This window comes from Oncorhynchus mykiss, chromosome 23 (assembly GCF_057628025.1).
Source record: "Oncorhynchus mykiss isolate SJ-2025 chromosome 23, ASM5762802v1, whole genome shotgun sequence".
Taxonomy (NCBI): Eukaryota; Metazoa; Chordata; class Actinopteri; order Salmoniformes; family Salmonidae; genus Oncorhynchus; species Oncorhynchus mykiss.
Window position 1 is genome coordinate 25,141,786 of NC_143044.1, and position 25,934 is coordinate 25,167,719.

General features: G+C 40.2%; 1 protein-coding gene and 1 long non-coding RNA gene across 3 annotated transcripts in view; one reads left to right on the plus strand and one right to left on the minus strand.

Annotated features, from left to right (window-relative positions):
• On the plus strand, positions 1-13,213 carry LOC149972549 (uncharacterized). Its single transcript, XR_016491010.1, has 3 exons — positions 1-266; positions 635-696; positions 13,189-13,213. It is a non-coding gene; the product is annotated as an uncharacterized LOC149972549 (long non-coding RNA).
• Positions 3,177-25,934, minus strand: part of anxa11a (annexin A11a) — a 26,391-nt gene continuing 3,633 nt past the window's right edge. Inside the window, exons 2-15 of one of the 2 annotated variants that reach the window (XM_090217166.1) lie at positions 17,468-17,730; positions 15,245-15,333; positions 14,462-14,677; positions 14,096-14,183; positions 10,925-11,019; positions 10,287-10,400; positions 9,997-10,087; positions 9,808-9,887; positions 8,011-8,067; positions 7,721-7,814; positions 6,602-6,697; positions 4,576-4,634; positions 4,197-4,319; positions 3,177-4,048 (exon numbers count right to left, since the gene is read on the minus strand). In XM_090217166.1, coding sequence (XP_090073292.1) covers positions 3,989-4,048; positions 4,197-4,319; positions 4,576-4,634; positions 6,602-6,697; positions 7,721-7,814; positions 8,011-8,067; positions 9,808-9,887; positions 9,997-10,087; positions 10,287-10,400; positions 10,925-11,019; positions 14,096-14,183; positions 14,462-14,677; positions 15,245-15,333; positions 17,468-17,720 — 1,515 coding nt within the window. In that variant the 5' untranslated portion in view covers positions 17,721-17,730 and the 3' untranslated portion in view covers positions 3,177-3,988. The remainder of the gene's footprint in view (positions 4,049-4,196; positions 4,320-4,575; positions 4,635-6,601; positions 6,698-7,720; positions 7,815-8,010; positions 8,068-9,807; positions 9,888-9,996; positions 10,088-10,286; positions 10,401-10,924; positions 11,020-14,095; positions 14,184-14,461; positions 14,678-15,244; positions 15,334-17,467; positions 17,731-25,934) is intronic. The other variant, XM_090217167.1, reaches the window with a different exon arrangement.

Below are 25,934 nucleotides of genomic sequence, written 5' to 3' on the forward strand. Positions count from 1 at the left end.
GAACGATGTATCAATGAAGAGATATGTGAAAAACACCTTGATGATTTATTCTAAACAACGTTTGCCATGTTTTCAGTCGATATTATGGAGTTAATTTGGAAAAAAGTTCGCGTTTTGAGGACTGAATTTTCTGATTTTTTTTGGTAGCCAAATGTGATGTATAAAACGGAGCTATTTCTAATACACAAAGAATCTTTTTGGAAAAACTGAGCATCTGCTATCTAACTGAGAGTATCCTCATTGAAAACATCAGAAGTTCTTCAAAGGTAAATTATTTTATTTGAAGGCTTTTATGTTTTTGTTGAAATGTTGCGTGCTGGATGCTAACGCTAATGCTAACGCTAAATGCTAACGCTAAATGCTAACGCTAGCTAGCTACTTTTACACAAATGATTGTTTTCCTATGGTTGAGAAGCATATTTTGAAAATCTGAGATGACAGTGTTGTTTACAAAAGGCTAAGCTTGAGAGATGGCATATTTATTTAATTTCATTTGCGATTTTCATGAATAGTTAACGTTGTGTTATGCTAATGAGCTTGCTGATAGATTTACACAATCCTGGATACAGGGGTTTTTTCATAGCTAAACGTGACGCAGAAAAAATAATAATTTTATTAACAAATAATCTTTCAGGAAAAACTGAACATTTGCTATCTGAGAGTCTCCTCATTGAAAACATCTGAAGTTCTTCAAAGGTAAATGATTTTATTTGAATGCTTTTCTGTTTTTTTGTGTAAATGTTGCCAGCTGAATGCTAATGCTAAATGCTACGTTAGCCATCAATACTGTTACACAAATGCTTGTTTTGCAATGGTTGAGAAGCATATTTTGAAAATCTGAGATGACAGTGTTGTTAACAAAAGGCTAAGCTTGAGAGCTAGCATATTTATTTCATTTCATTTGCGATTTTCATGAATAGTTAACGTTGCGTTATGGTAATGAGCTTGAGTCTGTATTCACGATCCCGGATCCGGGATGGGGAGATCAGAAAGGTTAAGTTAATACTTTGTAGCGCCACCTTTTGCTGCGATTACAGCTGTAAGTCGCTTGGGGTATGTCTCTATCAGTTTTGCACATCGAGAGACTGAAATTTTTTCCCATTCCTCCTTGCAAAACAGCTCGAGCTCAGTGAGGTTGGATGGAGAGCATTTGTGAACAGCAGTTTTCAGTTCTTTCCACAGATTCTCGATTGGATTCAGGTCTGGACTTTGACTTGGCCATTCTAACACCTGGATATGTTTATTTTTGAACCATTCCATTGTAGATTTTGCTTTATGTTTTGGATCATTGTCTTGTTGGAAGACAAATCTCCGTCCCAGTCTCAGGTCTTTTGCAGACTCCATCAGGTTTTCTTCCAGAATGGTCCTGTATTTGGCTCCATCCATCTTCCCATCAATTTTAACCATCTTCCCTGTCCCTGCTGAAGAAAAGCAGGCCCAAACCATGATGCTGCCACCACCATGTTTGACAGTGGGGATGGTGTGTTCAGTGTGATGAGCTGTGTTGCTTTTACGCCAAACATAACGTTTGGCATTGTTGCCAAAAAGTTAAATTTTGGTTTCATCTGACCAGAGCACCTTCTTCCACATGTTTGGTGTGTCTCCCAGGTGGCTTGTGGCAAACTTTAAACAACACTTTTTATGGATATCTTTAAGAAATGGCTTTCTTCTTGCCACTCTTCCATAAAGGCCAGATTTGTGCAATATACGACTGATTGTTGTCCTATGGACAGAGTCTCCCACCTCAGCTGTAGATCTCTGCAGTTCATCCAGAGTGATCATGGGCCTCTTGGCTGCATCTCTGATCAGTCTTCTCCTTGTATGAGCTGAAAGTTTAGAGGGACGGCCAGGTCTTGGTAGATTTGCAGTAGTCTGATACTCCTTCCATTTCAATATTATCGCTTGCACAGTGCTCCTTGGGATGTTTAAAGCTTGGGAAATCTTTTTGTATCCAAATCCGGCTTTAAACTTCTTCACAACAGTATCTGGTGTGTTCCTTGTTCTTCATGATGCTCTCTGCGCTTTTAACGGACCTCTGAGACTATCACAGTGCAGGTGCATTTATACGGAGACTTGATTACACACAGGTGGATTGTATTTATCATCATTAGTCATTTAGGTCAACATTGGATCATTCAGAGATCCTCACTGAACTTCTGGAGAGAGTTTGCTGCACTGAAAGTAAAGGGGCTGAATAATTTTGCACGCCCAATTTTTCAGTTTTTGATTTGTTAAAAAAAGTTTGAAATATCCAATAAATGTCGTTCCACTTCATGATTGTGTCCCACTTGTTGTTGATTCTTCACAAAAAAATACAGTTTTATATCTTTATGTTTGAAGCCTGAAATGTGGCAAAAGGTCGCAAAGTTCAAGGGGGCCGAATACTTTCGCAAGGCACTGTACCTCATCCCCATACTGTATTTATTTATTTATCTTGCTCCTTTGTACCCCAGTATCTCTAATTGCAAATTAATATTCTGCATATCAATCACTCTAGTGTCTAATTGGTATATTGTAATTACTTCGCCACCATGGCCTATTTATTGCCTTCCCTTCATTTTCTTACCTAATTTGCACACACTGTATATAGGTTTTCTACAACTGTATTATTGACTGTATGTTTTGTTTATTCCATGTGTAACTCTGTGTTGTTGTATGTATGCTTTATTCTTGGCCAGGTCGCAGTTGTAAATGAGAACTTGTTTCAACTTGCCTACCTGGCTAAATAAGGGTGAAATAAAAAAATAAAAACGACTTGTCTACAAAATCATATTGCTGTGACTGCTTTCAAATAAAGGTCATTGCAACTGGCACGGTTTTCTCCTTTGCTCACTGACTCCACAAATAACAGGCCAAGAACATCAGCCATTTGTTGAAAGTGTCAGGGGCCTGGGGTCAGAAACAGGAATTAGTGCTCTTCCTTGCCTCAAGACTAAAACACAGTATAATGCAACAACAACATTAGCATGGATGGGCAGGGTAGCCTAGTGGTTAGAGTGTTGGACTAGTAACCGGAAGGTTGCAAGTTCAAACCCCCGAGCTGACAAGGTACAAATCTGTCGTTCTGCCACTGTCATTGAAAATAAGAATTTGTTCTTAACTGACTTGCCTGGTTAAATAAAGGTTAAACATTTTTTTTAAATGGATGAAATCATCAGTAGGGGAAAAAACAGCAGTGTTTCTCAACATTTATTTTCAGATGTAATATTAAATCAGAGCACCGTTAATGAAATTAGATTTTAGTTAGAAGTTAGATTGACAGATATGCTCAAAGAGATTGGAGCAAACAGCAGACAAAAAAACACAATGATAGTGTACACACACACCATATAAACACAAATATAAACCGAACACTTTGGTACTTTAGGTACTTTAGCTGCTAAGTATTCTGACTTCAGAGTCATGGATTTAACATTTCAACTAAACCAATTACTACTTAGTTAACATTTACAATTAGATATGCATAATATTGGCACAGGCTTGAAAAAATAAAATATATATTGATTTAAATTCCAATTCTAATCAAAGTTGCACCTTTAGGGCATTTTTACCCTGACTAAGTTATAATATCCAGCACTGATATTACACTTATGGAAAAACATATACTTTCTTGCTCATACAAAATATAGAAAAGGAACAGCTTTTATGATTGGAGGTTCTCATATCATAACATGTGCTAAAAGTTGCAATGAAGAAAATGGATGGCAGGGCATGCAGTATTGCTGACTGTGGTGCATGCATAGATATATATATATATATATATATATATATATATATATATATATATATATATACACACACACACACACACACACATATACATATATATATTATATATATATACACACACACATACATACATACATACATACACATATATATATATATATATACACACTATTATAGGCTAGTCAGTAAATGGGTATATATGTAAACATTGGAGATATAGTGTGGGGGACATCCTGTAAAGAAAGCTGACATGGTTCCTCTAGTCGCTCCCTCCACACAGCTTTAACAGCAGTTTCTTATAGTCCCCTGAAGTGTCTCCCTGTCATAGACAACAACAAACACATCAACAAACTAGTCCAGAACATCATACTAGAATGCCTAACTTGCTCTATAGCAGTAGCATTATTGAAGGTACTGGTGTGTGTATGTGTGTTGGAATTTGTGTAGTGATGAGGAGAGATACTTACAGAGATGTCTGTGTAGAGCGACTTGCCATATGTCTTGACGTATTCCTGACGGATATCCAACATGTCCACCTCAGAACGGGTCACCATTATCCTAATCAGGGTTTTGTCCTTGGTCCCGGCCCCCTGAGAAAACACGCACATGCACGCGCACACAAACACAAACACACACACGCACACTTATTTAAAGAGTACAGTTATCAGAAGCAATTACTGTAATAACAATGCAATATCATTGGGACTGGTAAAGTGAAAATTTAGTGAGTGTAAACAGTGTTCACTTATCTGTCGTGGACAGTTTTGTTGTTCTGTGCTGTATGTACAGTATGTTGTAATCAGTCCAGACAGACAGACATACAGACAGAAACGGGGCGTGTCTTACCTTCATGGCCTTGTAAAGTCTCTCAGCAAAGTAGGCGGGTGTGTTCTTAATACACTTGACTGGAACACAGAGAGAGCAGAGGGTTAGAATTAACCTTAGTAGGCGGGCGCTAGTCTTCGGAGGGAGGGACTGATAACATGGCCCAGTCTGTTTGTGCTACAATGCCAACTCCTAGTCAGTCATTGTCATGCCAAATGTTTAGCTTGAAAATGAACCCTTTGAGTTTGCAAGAGCAAAAACAGACTTGAGACAAGGTGACTGATACTGTGTGTTGAAGGAAACTCTCAGAAACAAACAAAACTAACGGTTAAAAATTATATGATGGGATAAAACTGAAAAGATTGTCAAGTCATATCTGAAACCAGAACTTGAAAATACCCTGAGTGTACAAAACATACAAATATTGAGTTGCACCCGCCCCTTTTGCCCGCACGCAGAACAGTCTCAATTCGCCAGGGCCTGGACTCTACAAGGTGTCGAAAGTGTTCCACAGGGCTGCTGGCCCATGTTGACACCAATGTTTCCAACAGTTGTGTCAAGTTGGTTGGATGGTCTTTGGGGGGTGGACTATTCTTGATACACACAGGAAACTGTTAAGCGTGAAAAACCCAGCAGTGTTGCAGTTCTTGACACAAATTGATGTGCCTGGCACCGACTACCATACCCCTTTCAAAAGCCCATTTTCTCTATTGGACATTCACCCTCTGAATGGCACACATACACAATCCATGTCTCAATTGTCTCAATGCTTAAAAATCCTTCTTTAAACTGTCTCCTCCCCTTCATCTACACTGATTGAAGTGTATTTAACAGGTGACATCAATAAGGGATCATAGCTTTCACCTGGTCAGTCTATGTCATGCAAAGAGTTCATAATGTTTTGTATACTCAGTGTATATGAAAATATATGAATGTAGTTTGATAAACACAGTCAGAAGCGTGAAATACATTTTTAAACATCACATCAACATGACTTCTGTACGGACAAACATCATGCATAATGGAACAAGCAAACAACACATCATTACTATGAAGTGTGTATGGAGAGTGAGCATCTCTTGATACAAAGTCAGATAATAACAACGATGTCACCCAGTCAAAATAATCTAAAAGCATGTTACTGTACCATTAACCGGAGCAACGATAGCCAAGTGAAGGAAAATAACAACAACAATTACTCATTCAGACAGCAACAGTGTGACAACTCACATATTGTTATTGCATCTTCTATAACATATTTTCACAGTAAGAATGAGTAAGCTATGGGTGTTAACTGTCAAGAGAATTTTGTTCTCATGTTCATTTTCCAATGCAATTAACACACTCTGTCTTTTTCTAAGAATTTGTAAGGTTCTTATTTAAATGAAACGGACAGAGATCAGTCAACTTAGCCAATAGTGCTTATTCTCGAGAGCTCTGCTCATAATACCATGCACATTGGTTTATATACCTCACATTTCGTCATAAATGTCCCTCCTCCTCTCAGATACAATGGCAATATAGTTGACAAGCCTTCTCACATTGTTTAACAGGTGACAGACAATCTACTACAATCTACAGAATGTCCTGTAAGGAACACAGTATTCCAGCCGGTCTGGCGATAGCTCCATTCGTTTCGAACAAGGAACAGAAAGTCCTCGTTCTAATTCTTGACTAAAACTACACACATTATATTCAGTGTTTTGATTATAATAGGATTCATACATTCATACAGTGACAGGGTAGTATTCTACTGTTTAGTTATAGTTCTACGTTAAATGTATACATAATTTAGTCATTATTCATATAAATCCCATAACATAACACATTCAGCTTAAAAATAAATTCCCAGCTACTGTTACGTCAAACAGTGAAACCCCATACAGGAATTGGGTGGAACCATTGTTCAAGTTTTTTTTTGGTAATCCCCTACACATACATCTGGGTATTTCACTCTGTGTGTGTAGTGGTGTGACATAGAGTGTTAGTATGTGTTTGCGTAGAGACGTGGGTGTGGGTGTGTGTTAACGAAAAGGTGTCCTCTTACCCACGGCCACCATTCCACTCTCCAGGTTTCCAGACATTTCTCTGTCGATGCTCTTCTCTAGGTCTCTGCCACACATTTGCTGATACTCATGGAACACTGCACATATGCACGCACACACAGGCACACACACACACACACACACACACACAGATAAGGTAGTGGCAAAAGCTATGAATCAAGATGAGCGGACAGCACCAGAGGACTGATATTTCATATACACTCAGTGGCCATCTAGTACCGGGTCAGACCCCTTTTGCCTCCTGAACAGCCGGAATCCTCGAGGCATGGATTCTACAAGGTGTGGCGTTCAAACGTTGCTCAATTGGTATCAAGGGACCTAACGTGTGCCAGGAAAATATTCCCCACACAATTACACCACCAGATTGTACAGTTGATACCAGGCAGGATGTGTCCATGGACTCATGCTGCTTACGCCAAATCCTGACTCGGCCATCAGCATGATGCAACAGGAACTGGGATTTGTCACACCAGGCAATATTTTTTCACTCCTTAATTGTCCAGTGTTGGTGATCGCGTGCCCACTTGAGCTGCTTTTTGTAGCTGATAGGAACCCAGTGTGGTCGTCTGCTGCAATAGCCCATCCGTGACAGGGTTTAACGAGTTGTGCGTTCTGCACACCACTGTTGTGCTGCGGCGTTGTTTGCATGTTTGTGGCCAGCATGCTAGCTTGCACGATTCTTGCCATTCTCCTTCTCATCAACAAGATGTTTTCGCCCACAGGACCGCAGCCGACTGGATGTTTTTTGTTTGTCCCACAGTTCTCTGTCAACCCTAGACACTCTCGTGCGTGAAAAGCCCAGGAGGGCAGCCGTTTCTGAGACACTGGAACCGGTGCGCCTGACACTGAAGACCATACTATGCTCAAAGTCCTTTAGGTCACTAGTTATGCCCATTCTACCGTAGATTCTAACAGTAACTGAATGCTTCGATGCCTGTCTGCCTGCTTGCTTTATATAGCAAGCCACGGCCACGTTACTCACCGTCTGAAGGAGTGAACCATATTCGTGAATGGGTGGTGTACATAATAAACTGGCAAGTGAGTGTACATTTAATTTATATTTGACTTCTTACAGTACCATTCCTCTCCCTTGTAGTTACCTGCTCTGAGGTGGGGTTTGCTCCTGGCACACAGGATGGCATTGAACTTGGACTCATCTGTTCCCACCTTGTTCTCTCCAGCAGCATACAGGGCCTGGACAGAGGGCAGACAATACACACAGGCATCTTTCAATGAGTAGGTAGAGATTTAAAGTATGCCGTGTAGGGTCCTGAGTTTTTCCAGCTCAAATTTGATGAAAAACACCTGTTCCTAAGTATGTTGAAGACACAATACAGTCTGTAGATTTAGACGTCACAAGGTTCATTATAGATAAGAAATGACAATTTACCTGGGCATCTTGTTTGGCTACAGAGATGTCCACTGTCTCTCTTTCATCTCGATTACCCTGAGAGCACAAACACAACACATAATCAGGGCCAGATGCAGGCATAGGCAACATAAGCGATCGCTTAGGGACCCCGACTGGAACTGTTGAGAGTTAGAATGGTAGAATACCCAACGTGCAAGTTAGACATTTGGTTGTGCATCAGCAGTTTTTCTCTTGTTTTTTCAGTCACTGACAGTCACTCAATTAACCATATCAGCTAACAAGTAGGTTAGTAAATTAGTCCAGCCAGTTATCTACACCTTGTAGTGTTAATGGGCGAATACTGACAGGGCACGCAGGGCCCATTGATTTTGTTAGTCACTCTCACTCAGATATCACTAACATGGCATAAGTCATGGCAAAATGTGTAGAATTGCAGGAAATTTGCTTTAAAACTTCAAAAAGGTATCTCTGCCCCATGGCACAAAGAGTATAATTGTATGAAATGTGTTACAAAACTTTACAAATGTAAAACTAATTTTTCACAATTTTTACAACTACAGACTTCAACCACAAGTCTGGTTCATCATTGGGAGCAATGTCCAAACGCCTGAAGGTACCACGTTCATCTGTACAAACAATAGTTCGCAAGTATAAACACCATGGGACCACGCAGCCGTCATACCACTCAGGAAGGAGACGCGTTCTGTCTCCTAGAAATCGACGTACCTTGGTGCGAAAAGTGCAAATCAATCCCAAAACAACAGCAAAGGACCTTGTGAAGATGCTAGAGGAAACAGGTACAAAAGTATCTATATCCACAGTAAAACGAGTCCTATATCGACATAACCTGAAAGGCCGCTCGGCAAGGAAGAAGCCACTGCTGAAAAACCGCCATGAAAAAAGCCAGACTACAGTTTGCAACTGCACACTGGGACAAAGACTGCACTTTTTGGAGAAATGTCCTCCGGTCTGATGAAACAAAAATAGAACTGTTTGGCCATAATGACCATGGTTATGTTTGGAGGAAAAAGGGGAGGCTTGCAAGCTGAAGAACACCATCCCAACCGTGAAGCACGGGGGTGGCAGCATCATGTTGTGGGGGTGCTTTGCTGCAGGAGAGACTGGTGCACTTCACAAAATAGATGGCATCATGAGGCAGGAAAATTATGTGTCTATATTCAAGCAACATCTCAAGACATCAGTCAGGAAGTTAAAGCTTGGTCGCAATGGGTCTTCCAAATGGACAATGACCCCAAGCATTGTGGCAAAATGGATTAAGGACGAACAAAGTCAAGGTATTGGAGTGGCCATCACAAAGCCCTGACCTCAATCCTGAAGAAAATGTGTGGACAGAACTGAAAAAGCGTGTGCGAGCTAGGAGTTAGTTACACCAGCTCTGTCAGGAGGAATGGGCCAAAATTCACCCAACTTATTGTGGGAAGCGTGTGGAAGGGTACCTTAAACGTTTGACCCAAGTTAAACAATTTAAAGGCAATGCTACCAAATACTAATTAAGTGTATGTAAACTTCTGACCCACTGGGAATGATGAAAGAAATAAAAGCTGAAATAAATAACTCTCTCTACTATTATTCTGACATTTCACATTCTTAAAATAAAGTGCTGATCCTAACTGACCTAAGACAGGGAATGTTTTACTAGGATTCAATGTAAGGAATTGTGAAAAACTGAGTTTAAAGGTATTTGACTAAGGTGTATGTAAACCTCCGACTTCAACTGTATGTACTGTATCTATTCCTATGTATATGTATTTCCAATGTATACATTATTCTACATCTATGGGCCATAGGCTGTACCTGGGCCAGAGAGATGAGGAGTCTACGGAAGTGTCCTGAGGTGTCCCCACTGATGGCATCTTCCAGTGACTTCTTATTCTCTGAAATAACACACACAGCTTTCTTACACAGCACAGTACAGAGCAGTACACTTCTCATATTTATTTCAAAGGTTTTTTCCTCAACGCTGTCTGTCATCCCTGTACTTACCTGTCTTGTAGACCATGTTGATCTCTCTGATCTCTGCGTTGGAGCGAGAGGACAGGATCTCTATCAGACAAGCCTCGTCTGTCCCTGCACCCTGTCAGAACATACAGTAGAGAACAGTTGGTAGGTTTACAACATGAATATTACTATTTCTCTATTCGTTAAACTAGTTTAGCTAGTTGTGTCAAACACAAAACAAAAACATTCCACTTGTTTGCACGTACGAACGCAAACATACACACACGCTAAGAGAGAGTATCCATGTCAGTGATTATAAAAACCCTTTCACAAACCTTAATGGCATCTTTGAGTTCATATGCATCAAGCTGGGCTGGGGTCTTCAACATGGCCAGCACCAGCTTCTCAAAGTTCCCTGACAGCTCTGACTTCAGATCCTTAACCAGATCCTAGGAAGGTAAGTGGATACAAGCTTGGTATAATTCAATGCTAACCAAGATATTCTTGAGTTGGGCTGGTGCTCAGTGGTACAGAGAACAAGCACTTTCACTGTTCTATAACTTGAATATCGGCACCGTCATTTCCTGTACTGCTTGAGTACTGGCACCTCTTTTAGAATATTGGCTGTAAAATATGATAAGTAACGGCAAATATATAGAAAGCGTACCGGCACCCAAAATGAGTGGCGGGACCTACTTCAGTTCACTTCAAGCATTAATGCTATCTGTGTTCAACTGCTGTGCCATGTGTGTTCCAGGTACTGCTATTATGGGGTCTGAGGGAATCAAGTCCCCCAGCTACGTTGTTAACTGGCAGAACCATCAGCTGCTGTTGAGATATACCCTCTGACCCTCCCTGAACCTCACTTATACAGATCATTGTATGATGCTGTAACACTCATTATATTCATTTGTTCCATAATAACTCAAATTAGATAAATAAAGTATCACGTTTTTAAATGTAACTGTATTACCTTTCCGTAGGAAGTTTTGAAGGCCGCGAGCATGGGAACACGCTGTATGTTTGAGCGACTCCCTAGCAGGTCTATGATGGCCTGTTCATCAGTACCTGTTGGACAAGTTCCCTGTCAGAACACATATTCAATACTGCCCATCCATTTCCCTTCATGAGTTTATAACATCATTTTTTTTTACTAGTATAGCTCAGCAAATATCATTACCAGGTCTTCATACATAATTAAGTAATTCAAAGATTGAGGCTCAATGATAGAAGGCAATGTCGTTGCTAGTGTTGAATTTACCTATCCATTCCTTTCAGATCTACACAAGTGTGTATTGTATAAGGTTACTGACAAGGGGTTGTTTCTGGACAGGGCCTATTCTCTCGTGACATCTGGCCATTACGCATGTAATATTTGTTTCTGGTCCCCCCCCCCCTCCCTCCACCAAAATGTTTCTCTCTGTTACAGTATTCAGAAGACTGACTATTGAATGTGATTGAATAGTACTATAGTATCCATGTTTGGTATATATCTGAAACGTGTTCACTGAGGATAACTCTGATGCTAACTATGTGCATGTATGATCTCTGTGGTTACTTGTATCTGTACAGGGTGAAATCTGAATTGCTATATGCAAAAAGGTTTTATGGTCCTCTCAGGAATTATGTCATATTTACACTGGTCTCATCCCCCACAAAACCATTTAAATGCTGTGACACCCTGGGGAGATTGGGCCTTGGTGGTCAGGTTACACTGTAAACTTTGTATCGTTTGATTGATCAAAGGTGATTGGTTCTGAGTTGAAAGGATACACCTTCAGATGTTATAAATGGAATTAAATGCCTTTGTTCTGTCTCTTATCCTGTATCCAGTCCATGGAGGAGGTTGTATGATCAATTCTCATTTCCTCGGCTTCTAGGCCTCTGGCTAGTAAGCGTCTCTTTGTCCATGCTTTGCCTTGTAAGTTAACCTTAGAATCTACACTACCGGTCAAAAGTTTTAGAACACCTACTCATTCAAGAATTTGTATTTCTTTTTCATATTTTCTACATTGCAGAATACTAGTGAAGACATCAAAACTATGAAATAACACATATGGAATCATGTAGTAACCCAAAGTATTAAACAAATCTAAATATATTTTATATTTTTCAAATAGCCACCCTTTGCCTTGATGACAGCTTTGCATGCTCTCGGCATTCTCTCAATCAGCTTCATAAGATAGTCACCTGGAATGCATTTCAATTAACAGGTGTGCCTCCTTAAAGTTAATTTGTGGAATTTCTTTCCTTCTTAATGCGTTTGAGCCAAACAGTTGTGTTGTGACAAGGTAGGGGTGGTATACAGAAGATAGCCCTGGTAATAATAAAAGACCAAGTCCATATTATGGCAAGAACAGGTCAAATAAGCAAAGAGAAATTACAGTCCATCATTACTTTAAAACACGAAGGTCAGTCAATACGGAAAACTTAAAGAACTTTTTATTTATTTATTTTTTATTTTACCTTTATTTAACCAGGTAGGCAAGTTGAGAACAAGTTCTAATTTACAATTGCGACCTGGTCAAGATAAAGCAAAGCAGTTCGACAGATACAAGGACACAGAGTTACACATGGAGTTACACATGGAGTACATGGAGTACACATGGAGTACTTTGAAAGTTCCTTCAAGTGCAGTCGTATAAACCATCAAGCGCTATGATGAAACTGTCTCTCATGAGGACCTCCACAGGAATAGAAGACCCAGAGTTACCTCTGCTGCAGAGTATAATTTCATTAGAGTTACCTGCCTCAGAAATTGCAGCCCAAATAAATGCTTCACAGAGTTTAAGTAACAGACACATCTCAACATCAACTGTTCAGAGGAGACTGCGTGAATCAGGCCTTCATGGTCGAATTGTTGCAAAGAAACCACTACTAAAGGACACCAATAAGAAGAATAGACTTGCTTGGGCCAAGAAATACGAGCAAAGGACATTAGACCGGTGGAAATGTGTCCTTTGGTCTGATGAGTCCAAATTGGAGATTTTTGGTTCCAACCTCCGTGTCTTTGTGAGACGCGGTATGGTAGAACGGATGATCTCCGCATGTGTATTTCCCACCGTGAAGCATGAAGGAGGAGGTGATATGGTGTGGCGGTGCTTTTCTGGTGACACTGTCTGTGATTTATTTAGAATTCAAGGCACACTTAACCAGCATGGCTATCACAGCATTCTGCAGCTATACGCCATCCAATCTGGTTTGGGCTTAGTGGGACTATCATTTGTTTTTCAACAGGACAATAACCCAACACACTGTAGGCTGTGTTAGGGCTATTTTACCAAGAAGGAGAGTGATGGAGTGCTGCATCAGATGACCTGACCTCCACAATCACCTGACCTCAACCAAATTTAGATGGTTTGGGATGTGTTGGACCACCGAGTGAAGGAAAAGCAGCCAACAAGTGCTCAGCATATGTGGGAACTCCTTCAAGACTGTTGGAAAAGCATTCCAGGTGAAGCTGGTTGAGAGAATCCCAAGATTATGCAAAGCTGTCATCAAGGCAAAGGGTGGCTATTTAAAAATGTTTAAATATAAAATATATTTTGATTTGCTTAACACTGTTTTAGTTACTACATGATTTCATATGTGTTATTTCATAGTGTTGATGTCTTCACTATTATTCTACAATGTAGCAAATAGTAAAAAATAAAGAAAAACCCTTGAATGAGTAGGTGTTCTAAAACTTGACCGATAGTGTATATGCCTACAATAATGCTTTGTTAATGTCAGTTTAACCTTATAACTTAAGCTTTATGTCTTGTATTCATTTTACAGTTATGAAATAATACCTGCTTTGATAGTCACTACCCATGACCATTCCTTAGTCAGCTAAACGCATTATACTCGATTGCACATGGTTTAACTGTAGTCTTTTGCATATTCGTAATTATCTTTATGAGTCAGATTAAAAAAAATATTGGCCTATTGCTTAGTCTTATTACGAGTCGCATGTGAGGTATTTATAATATCATACACACTGTATATACAAAAGTCAAATATGGCTGGCCACTAACTAACTCAATCACTGGACCAATGTATAAAAGGTTAGGGGTTGTTTCTGGACAGGGTCTAACTCACTCACGAGACTCCAGTTTAAGGGGCTAGGGGTTGTTTCTGGACAGGGTCTATTTAACCAACTCACCAAAGCCCTTCATGGCTTTCCTCAGAACCTCCACATCTCTCAGTGGGTCTGCTCCCGGATAATCCTTGATGCTTCCCCTGAATCCTCTCTGAAAGAAAAGGGAATTAATCCATAATGAAATCTGATTGCTTAACACTGTCAGTGTTATTTGCTAGTAAAACTCCTGGCAAAATCTCTTATAATTGACATCTCAAGAAGAGTAAGAAAACGATAGAAGCCCAATCAATATTAGTGCAGAACATTTAGGTATTCAAGTTTAAACCATTGGATAAAGTATGGACCCTTAAACAGATGTATGCCTGTCCTAAAATGGTATTTTGAAGGACTATTGTCAAAATAGGGTTAAATCCTCCCAGTGTGTCTTACATTGATGGCAGGAGAGACTGGAATGGCTCCACCTCCAGGCATGGACGGGTTGGGCGACGGGGCTTGAGGGTACACTGGCATGGGCTGATTAGGCGCTGGTCCTCCTCCGTAACCCGGCATGGAGGGGTTGGGTGAGGGTGCCCGTGGGTAGCCAGGCATGGGCTGGCCTGGATAGGCCATGCCTGGGCCTTGAGGCTGGGGCATCTGCCCTCCTGGCTGGGGGTACATAACATAGGGCTGTTGGTTAGGGGGCTGGGGGGCAGGGTGGGGGTATCCACCAGAGATGAACATGGCTGCGGAGATCGGGTTGGCATGTGATTGGAGCAGAAGTGGGCATCCAATAAAATGTGCAGGAAGCTGATTGGTTTCAATTAATCTGCAAGCAAAGCTGTTTTGTAAATAATCAATTATGTATTATAGATGTTGATTAAACATCTGCTTTTGTTTGTTTAATAAAGAGAAAATAAAAGACAATATAAAAAATAAAGTATACAAAACATGGAGTTTTGAAGGATTACAACAGTGAAAGAGAAGGTTGCAGCAAATTATGTTTTTGAAGCACTATCTAAGCTAATAAACATGAGCTACATTATTTTAGTCACGCGAGAGACTATTAAGGAAGGTTAGCAAGAAAGCTGCAACATCGATAGATATGAGAAAAAGATGACCTGGGTAAAAAGTCAATAATTGGGTTGTGATTTCCATTATTGGCCGTGCAATTCATGGGGGGGGGGGGGGGGGGGGGGGGGGGGGGGTTGTACTGTATTTTCATGCCAGACTTACCATGGCTGGGAGATTGCCTGCGCTGAATCCAGGGTTGGACAGATTGTCAAGACCAAAGGCGGGGAAACCAGCACCACCTCCCCAACTATCTGTAACAGATGACATAGATGGGCATGCCACTAAACTGTTTATGGCAAATCACTATGTACTATTACTACTGTTTTACAAAAGTTTGGACTGTTTTGCTTTGATGTTGTGGTTGTATATGATTGTAGTCAACCTATCAAGTAATTGATTAATCAATCAATCAATAAATCCTTCAATCAGGGGTACCAGAAACCAGAGGATAATTGTTCTATTTTAAATAGAAATAGAAAGTGCTTAAACTTCATACTAGAGAAGTTTTAACAAATATCTGGTATTGCTGCTAGGGCAGAGAGGTAAAGAAATGGGTCCGTATTAAATTGGCTTTGGAATGAAACACCAGGACTAGCAATAAACACACTTGCCAATTCTAGTCAGCAGAATGGGAGTACTATGTCAGTCACAAGTTGGTCTGTGAGTGTTGTCTCTCAGCACAGCGAAGGTTGTTTAGAGAATAAAACATATAAAACATGCTGCATGTGCATATACAGTGCCTTGCGAAAGTATTCGGCCCCCTTGAACTTTGCGACCTTTTGCCACATTTCAGGCTTCAAACATAAAGATATAAAACTGTATTTTTTTGTGAAGAATCAACAACAAGTGGGACACAATCATGAAGTGGAACGACATTTATTGGATATTTCAAACTTTTTTAACAAATCAAAAACTGAAAAATTGGGCGTGCAAAATTATTCAGCCCCTTTACTTTCAGTGCAGCAAACTCTCTCCAGAAGTTCAGTGAGGATCTCTGAATGATCCAATGTTGACCTAAATGACTAATGATGATAAATACAATCCACCTGTGTGTAATCAAGTCTCCGTATAAATGCACCTGCACTGTGATAGTCTCAGAGGTCCGTCAAAAGCGCAGAGAGCATCATGAAGAACAAGGAACACACCAGGCAGGTCCGAGATACTGCTGTAAAGAAGTTTAAAGCCGGATTTGGATACAAAAAGATTTCCCAAGCTTTAAACATCCCAAGGAGCACTGTGCAAGCGATAATATTGAAATGGAAGGAGTATCAGACCACTGCAAATCTACCAAGACCTGGCCGTCCCTCTAAACTTTCAGCTCATACAAGGAGAAGACTGATCAGAGATGCAGCCAAGAGGCCCATGATCACTCTGGATGAACTGCAGAGATCTACAGCTGAGGTGGGAGACTCTGTCCATAGGACAACAATCAGTCGTATATTGCACAAATCTGGCCTTTATGGAAGAGTGGCAAGAAGAAAGCCATTTCTTAAAGATATCCATAAAAAGTGTCGTTTAAAGTTTGCCACAAGCCACCTGGGAGACACACCAAACATGTGGAAGAAGGTGCTCTGGTCAGATGAAACCAAAATTGAACTTTTTGGCAAAAATGCAAAACGTTATGTTTGGCGTAAAAGCAACACAGCTGAACACACCATCCCCACTGTCAAACATGGTGGTGGCAGCATCATGGTTTGGGCCTGCTTTTCTTCAGCAGGGACAGGGAAGATGGTTCAAATTGATGGGAAGATGGATGGAGCCAAATACAGGACCATTCTGGAAGAAAACCTGATGGAGTCTGCAAAAGACCTGAGACTGGGACGGAGATTTGTCTTCCAACAAGACAATGATCCAAAACATAAAGCAAAATCTACAATGGAATGGTTCAAAAATAAACATATCCAGGTGTTAGAATGGCCAAGTCAAAGTCCAGACCTGAATCCAATCGAGAATCTGTGGAAAGAACTGAAAACTGCTGTTCACAAATGCTCTCCATCCAACCTCACTGAGCTCGAGCTGTTTTGCAAGGAGGAATGGGAAAAAATGTCAGTCTCTCGATGTGCAAAACTGATAGAGACATACCCCAAGCGACTTACAGCTGTAATCGCAGCAAAAGGTGGCGCTACAAAGTATTAACTTAAGGGGGCTGAATAATTTTGCATGCCCAATTTTTCAGTTTTTGACTTGTTAAAAAAGTTTGAAATATCCAATAAATGTCGTTCCACTTCATGATTGTGTCCCACTTGTTGTTGATTCTTCACAAAAAAATACAGTTTTATATCTTTATGTTTGAAGCCTGAAATGTGGCAAAAGGTCGCAAAGTTCAAGGGGGCCGAATACTTTCGCAAGGCACTGTATTAGGCATCTGTTGTCCTGAGGCCTTACCTGCTGGGGGTATGGCTGGGTACCCTCCAGCTCCAGGCTGTGGTGGATAGCCACCAGCCTGAGGGGGGTAACCACCAGCCTGTGGGGGGTAACCACCTGCCTGTGGGGGGTAACCACCTGCCTGGGGTGGATAGCCTCCGGCTTGGGGTGGGTAGGCGCCCGGCTGAGGGGGATAGCCTCCAGCTTGGGGTGGGTAGGCGCCCGGCTGAGGGGGATAGCCACCAGCTTGAGCGGGGTATCCTGGATAACTCATGGTTTATGGTCTGAAATAAGGAAAAATATCTAAATGTAAGGACTATTTTTTATGTGTAAATGCATTCTGTTTGGAGTTTTTCTGTTCCGGGTTAGGTTATGATGACAGGAAAATGCAGTGGGCCACTCCCCTCTCCATGAAGTTTAGCTGGGGAGAAGAAACATGGCTATATTTCTCAGGATGACCCATTAAGCAGGAATGAATCGTGATTTCCTTGGCTGATGGTTTAATTTTTAACATGATCAATTTATGGGTAACTGTGTATAAATGGAACAACTACATACATGAAGTTTACAAAAAATAAACACAGAAATAATATTTTTGGGACACATACAGTGCCTTCAGAAACTATTAATACCCCTTAACTTATTCCACATTTTGTTGTGTAACAGCCAGAATTCAAAATATTTTTTTTTCTCACCCATCTACAGACAATACCCTATAATGACAAAGTGAAAACACTTTTGACATTTCTGCACATTTATTGAAAATGAAATACAGAAATCTCTCATTTACATAAGTATTCACACCCCTGAGTCAATACATGTTAGAATCACCTTTGGCAGCAATTACAGCTGTGAGTCTAAGATATTTTCACACCTGGATTGTACAATATTTGCACATAATTCTTTTTTTTAAATTCTTCAAACTCTGTGGAGTTTGTTGTAAATCATTGCTAGATGGCCATTTTCAAGTCTTGCCATAGATGTTCAAGCCTATTTAAGTCAAAACTGTAACTAGGTCACTCAGGAACATTCAATGATGTCTTGGTAAGCAACTCCAGTGAATATTTGGCCTTGTGATTTAGGTTAATGTCCTGCTCAAAGGTGAATTCCTCTCCCAGTATCTGTTGGAAAGCAGATAAAAAGGTTTTTCTGAAGGATTTTGCCTGTGCTTAGTTCTATTCAGTTTATTTTTATTCTAATAAAACTCCCTAGTCCTTGCCAATGACAAGCATATCCCCCATAACATGATGCAGCCACCACCATGCTTGAAAATAAGAAGAGTGTTACTCAGTGATGCGTTGTGTTGGATTTGCCACAAACAATGCTTTGTATTCAGGACTTAAAGTAAATTTCTTTGCCACGTTTTTTGCAGTTTTACTTTAGTTCCTTATTACAGGATACGTGTTTTGGTATATTTTTATTCTATACAAGCTTCCTTCTTTACACTCTGTCATTTAGGTTAGTATTGTTGAGTAATTACAATGTTGTTAATTTGTCCTCAGTTTTCTCCTATCACAGCCATTGAACTCTGCAACTGTTTTAAAGTCACAATTGGCCTCTTGGTGAAATCCCTGAGCGGTTTCCTTCGTCTCCAGCAACTGAGTTAGGATGGACACCTGTATCTTTGTAGTGACTGGGTGTATTGATACACCAACCAAAGTGTAATTATTAATTTCATGCTCAAAGGGATATGCTTTTTTTGTTCTTACCCATCTACCAATAGGTGCCCTTCTTTGAGAGGCATTGAAAACCCTCCCTCATCTTTGTGGTTAAATCTGTGTTTGAAATTCACTGCTCGACTAAGGGACCTTACAGACAATTGTAAGGGGGGGGGGGGGGTCTGGGGTATTTCCCCCAGAATATTTTAGATACATTTTTCCTACAATTCCACACTGTTTAACAGTGGGAATCCATATTCATGAAGAGAACAGAACATTTTTTTAGGTTTTGCCACAATAAATTACACTATATATACACATGTTATGTGGACACTCATTCAAATGAGTGGATTCGGCTATTTCAGTCACACCCGTTGCTGACAGGTGTTTAAAATCGAGCACACAGCCATGCATTCTCCACAGACAAACATTGGCAGTAAAATGGCCTTACTGAAGAGCTCAGTGACTTTCCACCTTTCCAACAAGTCAGTTTGTAAAATGTGTGCCCTGCTAGAGCTGCCCTAGTCAACTGTAAGTGCTGTTATCATGAAGTGGAAACGTCTAGGAGCAACAACAGCTCAGCTGCAAAGTGGTAGGCCACACAAGCTTGGTGTAAAGCTCGCTGCCATTGGACTCTGGAGCAGTGGAAACACGGTAAAGCGTGATTCATCACTCCAGAGAACATCTGGCAGTCCGACAGACGAATCTGGGTTTGGCGGATGCCAGTAGAACTTCTTCTTTTTGGCAAAGAAGAAATGCTCAATAACAGACATGTAAACAAATTTGTGCACAAAATTTGAGAGACATTTCTGAGATCTTTTATTTCAGCTCATGAAACATGGGACCAACACTTTAAATGTTGCCTTTTGATTTTTGTTCAGTGTATATTGTTATCATTAGCCTACTCATTGTGTAACTATTATTACTTGTATTATTATGTGTTTTACTTTTCTATACTTTCTCTATTTCTTTCGTCCCTGCATTGTTGGGAACGGCCGAAAGTAAGCATTTCAATGTTAGTCCACACCTGTTGTTTACAAAGCATAAGCAGGAATACAATTTGATTTGTAACCGTGATTCGGCCATGGTGCACTGCTGAGCTCGCATATGGGGCTCAGCCAGGACCATTACCTTTGTAACTGCATAAAAACATTTTACGAATGTGATTTAACCGATTGAAGTTGGAAAATAGATGGCAAAAAAATGCCATATGGTGTTAAATGCCTGTAAACCGCGTGTGGAGGAAAATTACACTTTAAATATACCACAACGTTGTTGAATACTCGTTTTTGATTGGCTAGAAGGGCATTCAATAATGGACATTAAAACCAGACAACGGGACAGTTGGAAAAGTTATCGGGACACCTTGCAATCATGACGCAATATGCGCCTACACATACATGCAGACCTTACTTGCTACAACATTATAGAAAGCTAAACCAACAACTACACAAGCTGAAATGATATACATTGTAAACGCTGGTCCAACGAGGAAGAAAAACGTAGTGATTTGTTTTTGCAGAGACCATCGATTGGTAACCTAACGTGGTGAGTGATGAACATGAATGTCTCAAGTGGTCCCTCAAGTGGCTCTGTGCTGTCAAATCCTTCCACGTGTTTCTAGTTTGACCAGCTGTTTTCCGGAACGGCGTCCTCCATTATTTCCAAGGCAATTTACAGAACGTCGGCGTTTATGCCTTACATTTCATATTGCTTCTAGCCTAGCATTTGATTTCCAACAGTGACGGTCTGTATAAACCTTGCTCTCTGCCTGTCTGACCTCGGAAACAATGTTTCACTTTTGAAATGTTTCACGATCTCGCCCCAGTAACGTCACAGAGCATGCTGTGCCCGCACGAGAAACTTTTCTGATTCAGGTGAAATCATGGAACACTATTATCATATATTAAATTAAATGTAAATACAAACCTATGAAAACGGACAAACATTGAGCGTTTACTGCCTTTCCAGCTGTAGAGTTTGTAACTTTAGTTGGATAAGGGAGAAGACGTTAGCCAGCCTGCTGCATAGCAACCAATGTTTTTGCACAGATTAAAGTATTGTTTTTTTTGTCCACAGATGGAAGGATGAAATCGTATAGATTTGCAGCCAACATTGCATAACAATTTGCATAACGTACAGGCGTCACAAGCATAGCTATGTAAATTAAGTGACCGTGGAGCTTTTGTGATTGGACAGTAAGCATTCTGGCGATTGACAGATAGCAGGACGCACTACAACAGCACAACAAAATATATAAAACAATTATACAAATTTAAGCATAGCTATGTAAATTAAGTGACTTTGGCATTCTAGGCATTGTTATTGACCCTGATTCAAACTGGCCATTTTGGCACAGCGTTTCAGAGGCTATAAATCGGTGCTAACCCTGCTCTGGAGCTGGGCCAGCTAACCCTGGGTTGGTGCTAGCCCACTTTAGAATGTGCAAGTGTGAACACTCGCTTAGCCCCGGGCTAAAATCTCCCTTTGGCTAAAGAGGCTCTTGGCCCTGGGCTGATAAAGTGTGAACGCCTTGAATTTGCTCCTGGTGCACACAGTTCAAATTATATGTAACACCATTGGACCAACACCATAGGACATGAAACAATTATACAAATGTAACAATAGCACAACAAAATATATAAAACAATTATACAAATTTAACAGCACAAAATATATAATTATATTTTGCAGTTGCCTTTTCAATTTAAACACCAGTGGTGCATCTAGTGATTCCTAACTGCACTGAACCAAATCAGTGGTGCACTGGAGCAAATCAAACTTTGATTGGGCAAAACCATTAATCTTGAGTGGGGAGTGGGTGCAAAATACAATCTGTTAATTGTTATATCATATATACAATGCACATATCTATTTTAATACAGACTAGCTCAAAACATAATAATTAATTGATAATAATTGAAAATGACAAATTACCCAATGACCCATGATCATTTTCTGGTTAAAAATGTGGAATGCCAGAACATACGTTTGCACCCCTATTTTGAAAGTGGGTTGTTTGCTGCATTGCTCAGACACCTACAGTGGCAAGAAAAAGTATGTGAACCCTTTGGAATTATCTGGATTTCTGCATAAATTGGTCATAAAATTAGATATGTTCTTCATCTAAGTCACAACAACTGACAAACACAGTCTGCTTAAACTAATAACACACAAATTATATTGAATACATAATTTAAACATTCACAGTGTAGGTTGGAAAAAGTATGAACCCCAAGGCTAATGACTTCTCCAATTATATAATAGGAGTCAGGAGTCAGCTAACCTGGAGTACAATCATTGAGACGAGATTGGAGATTTTGGTTAGAGCCGCTCTGCCCTATAAAAAACCCTCATAAAATGTGAGTTTGCTATTCACAAGAAGCATTGCCTGATGTGAATCATGCCACAAACTAAATATATCTCAGAATACCCAAGATTAAGAATTGTTGACTTGCATAAAGCTGGAAAGGGTTACAAAAGTATCTCTAAAAGCCTTGATGATCATCAGTCCACGGTAAGACAAATGGTCTATTAATGGAGAAAGTTCAGCACTGTTGCTACTCTCCCTGGGAATGGCCGTCCTGCAAAGAAGACTGCAAGAGCACAGCACAGAATGTTCAATGAGGTTAATGTAACGACTTTCATTAGAAGAAGGTGAAGACCAAGGTGCAGCGTGGTACATGTTCATATTATTTATTCTGACTGAGAACTGAATACAAAAAGCATAGCCGAAACAGTTCTGACAGGTGCAACAAACACTAAACAGAAAATAACCACCCACAACTAACAGTGGGAAAACAGGCTACTTAAGTATGGTTCTCAATCAGAGACAACGAAAGACAGCTGCCCCTGATTGAGAACCATACCCGGCCAAAACATAGAAATACAAAACCTAGACATACAAGCATAGAATGCCCACCCACATCACACCCTGACCAAACAAAAAACAGAAACATACAAAGCAATCTACGGTCAGGGCGTGACAGTTAAGAAGAATCCTAGTGTCAGCTAAAGACTTACAGGAATCCCTGGAACATGCTAACATCCCTGTTGACGAGTCTATGATATGTAAAACACTAAACAAGAATGGTGTTCATGGAAGGACACCACGAAAGAAGCCACTGGTGTCCAAAAGAAACATTGCTGCACGTCTGAAGTTCGCAAAATAACATCTAGATGTTCCACAGCACTACTGGCAAAATATTCTGTGGACAGATGAAACTAAAGTTGAGTTGTTTGGAAGAAACACACAACACTATGTGTGGAGAAAGAAAGGCACAGCACACCAACATCAAAGTCTCATCCCAACTGTAAAGTATGGTGAAAGGGGCATCATGGTTTGGGGCTGCTTTGCTGCCTCAGGGCCTGGACAGCTTGCTATCATCAACAGAAAAATGAATTCCCAAGTTTATCAAGACATTTTGCAGGAGAATGTTATCGTATGTGTCCACCAATTGAAGATCAACAGAAGTTGGGTGATGCAACAGGACAATGACCCAAAACACAGAAGTAAATGAACAACAGAATGGCTTCAACAGAAGAAAATACGCCTTCTGGAGTGGCCCAATCAGAGTCCTGACCTCAACCCGATTGAGATGCTGTGGCATGACCTCAAGATAGTGGTTCACAACAGACATCACAAGAAAATTGCTGTTCCTCCTGATTGTTGTGCAGGTCTGATCTGCAACTACAAAAAACGTTTGCTTGAGGTTATTGCTGCCAAAGTAGGGTCAATCAGTTATTAAAACCAAGGGTTCACATACTTGTTCCACTCTGCAATGTGATTGTTTACACGGTGTGTTCAATAAAGACATGAAAACATATGAATGTTTGTGTGTTATTAGTTTAAGCAGACTGTGTTTGTCTATTGTTAGATGAAGATCAGATCAAATTGTATGACCAGGTATGTCCAGGTAATTCGAAAGGGTTCACATACTTTTTCTTGCCACTGTATGGTTCCATGGAAGTATTCCTTCTCATCATTTGCATTTTAGTGACACTGAAAAGAATGACAGACTGTTTTTTGTATTTGAATAGGAACACAGTTCTAGGTCAAGAGCCTGTTCCGGAAGATGTAAAGTCAGTCAACTGACATTTACTCCTGAGGTGCTGACCTGTTGCACCCTCGACAACCACTGTGATTATTATTATTTGACCCTGCTGGTCATCTATGAACATTTGAACATCTTGGCCATGTTATGTTATAATCTCCACCAGCACAGCCAGAAGAGGACTGGCCACCCCTCATAACCTGGTTCCTCGCTAGGTTTCTTCCTAGGTTCTGGCCTTTCTATGGAGTTTTTCCTAGCCATCGTGCTTCTACACCTGCATTGCTTACTGTTTGGGGTTTTAGGCTGGGTTTCTGTACAGCACTTTGAGATATCAGCTGGGCTTTATAAATACGTTTGATTTGATTTAAAGTTATAGAATGTTCAGATAGTCATATCTGTTCTACATCATACATTTATGTGTCAAATAGAATAGGGAATCATGTCAGCTCTATTCATTCTATTTCATGTCACTGACTAGACCCAAGGTGTGCCAACATAAAAAGCACATTCAGTACAAAGTTCAGCAGGGGTGTCAAACTAATTTTATAGTATAATATTTATGGATTTAAGGACTACATAATTGTTATTACACCGTCATCCATTTAATCTACATTCTTAGAAAAAAAGTGTTATCTATAACAAAAAGGGTACTTTCGCTGTTCCCATAGGATAACCTTTTAATTAACACCTTTTGGGTTCCATGTAGAACCGTTTCCACAGAGTGTTCTACATGAAACCCAAAAGAGTTCAACTTGGACCCAAAAAGGGTTCTACCAGGAACAAAAATGGTTCTCCTATGTGGACAATCACAGAACCATTTTTTCTAGGAGTGTACCATACGGACACAAGTCTAAGACAACAGCCTAAAATGAAACTAAGCGAGAAAGCCAAAGTCCAAACACCAGAGGCTAAAGCAATCAACCATGCTTCTCATGTATCTAACCTATCTACAACTAATACTAATTTCAACACAAATGTATTTCTCTTTCCCTTATCAGTGGCCTGAGGCCTATAGATTTCAAGTAAACAAGCAACAGTGTAATACAGGAGTGAAATTGTGACACAAAGACATCAACATAAGAAACCAAAGCATTTGACCAGAACACAAGTTCAGCATACTCACCAAAGCCCATAGGCTATTAACATCCTGTATAATAATCAAACCACAAATCAATGGCAAATACAGCCTAAATTAAGAAACAGGCTACCACCTGGAACACAATCGCTCTGATACATTAGAATGAAATGTGGCAGCTTTCTATTGATCAAATGTAAGTAACGTTACACATGTATACAGATCTGTATATAAATACAGTGCCTTGCGAAAGTATTCGCCCCCCTTGAACTTTGCGACCTTTTGCCACATTTCAGGCTTCAAACATAAAGATATAAAACTGTATTTTTTTGTGAAGAATCAACAACAAGTGGGACACAATCATGAAGTGGAACGACATTTATTGGATATTTCAAACTTTTTTAACAAATCAAAAACTGAAAAATTGGGCGTGCAAAATTATTCAGCCCCTTTACTTTCAGTGCAGCAAACTCACTCCAGAAGTTCAGCGAGGATCTCTGAATGATCCAATGTTGACCTAAATGACTAATGATGATAAATACAATCCACCTGTGTGTAATCAAGTCTCCGTATAAATGCACCTGCACTGTGATAGTCTCAGAGGTCCGTTAAAAGCGCAGAGAGCATCATGAAGAACAAGGAACACACTAGGCAGGACCGAGATATTGTTGTGAAGAAGTTTAAAGCCGGATTTGGATACA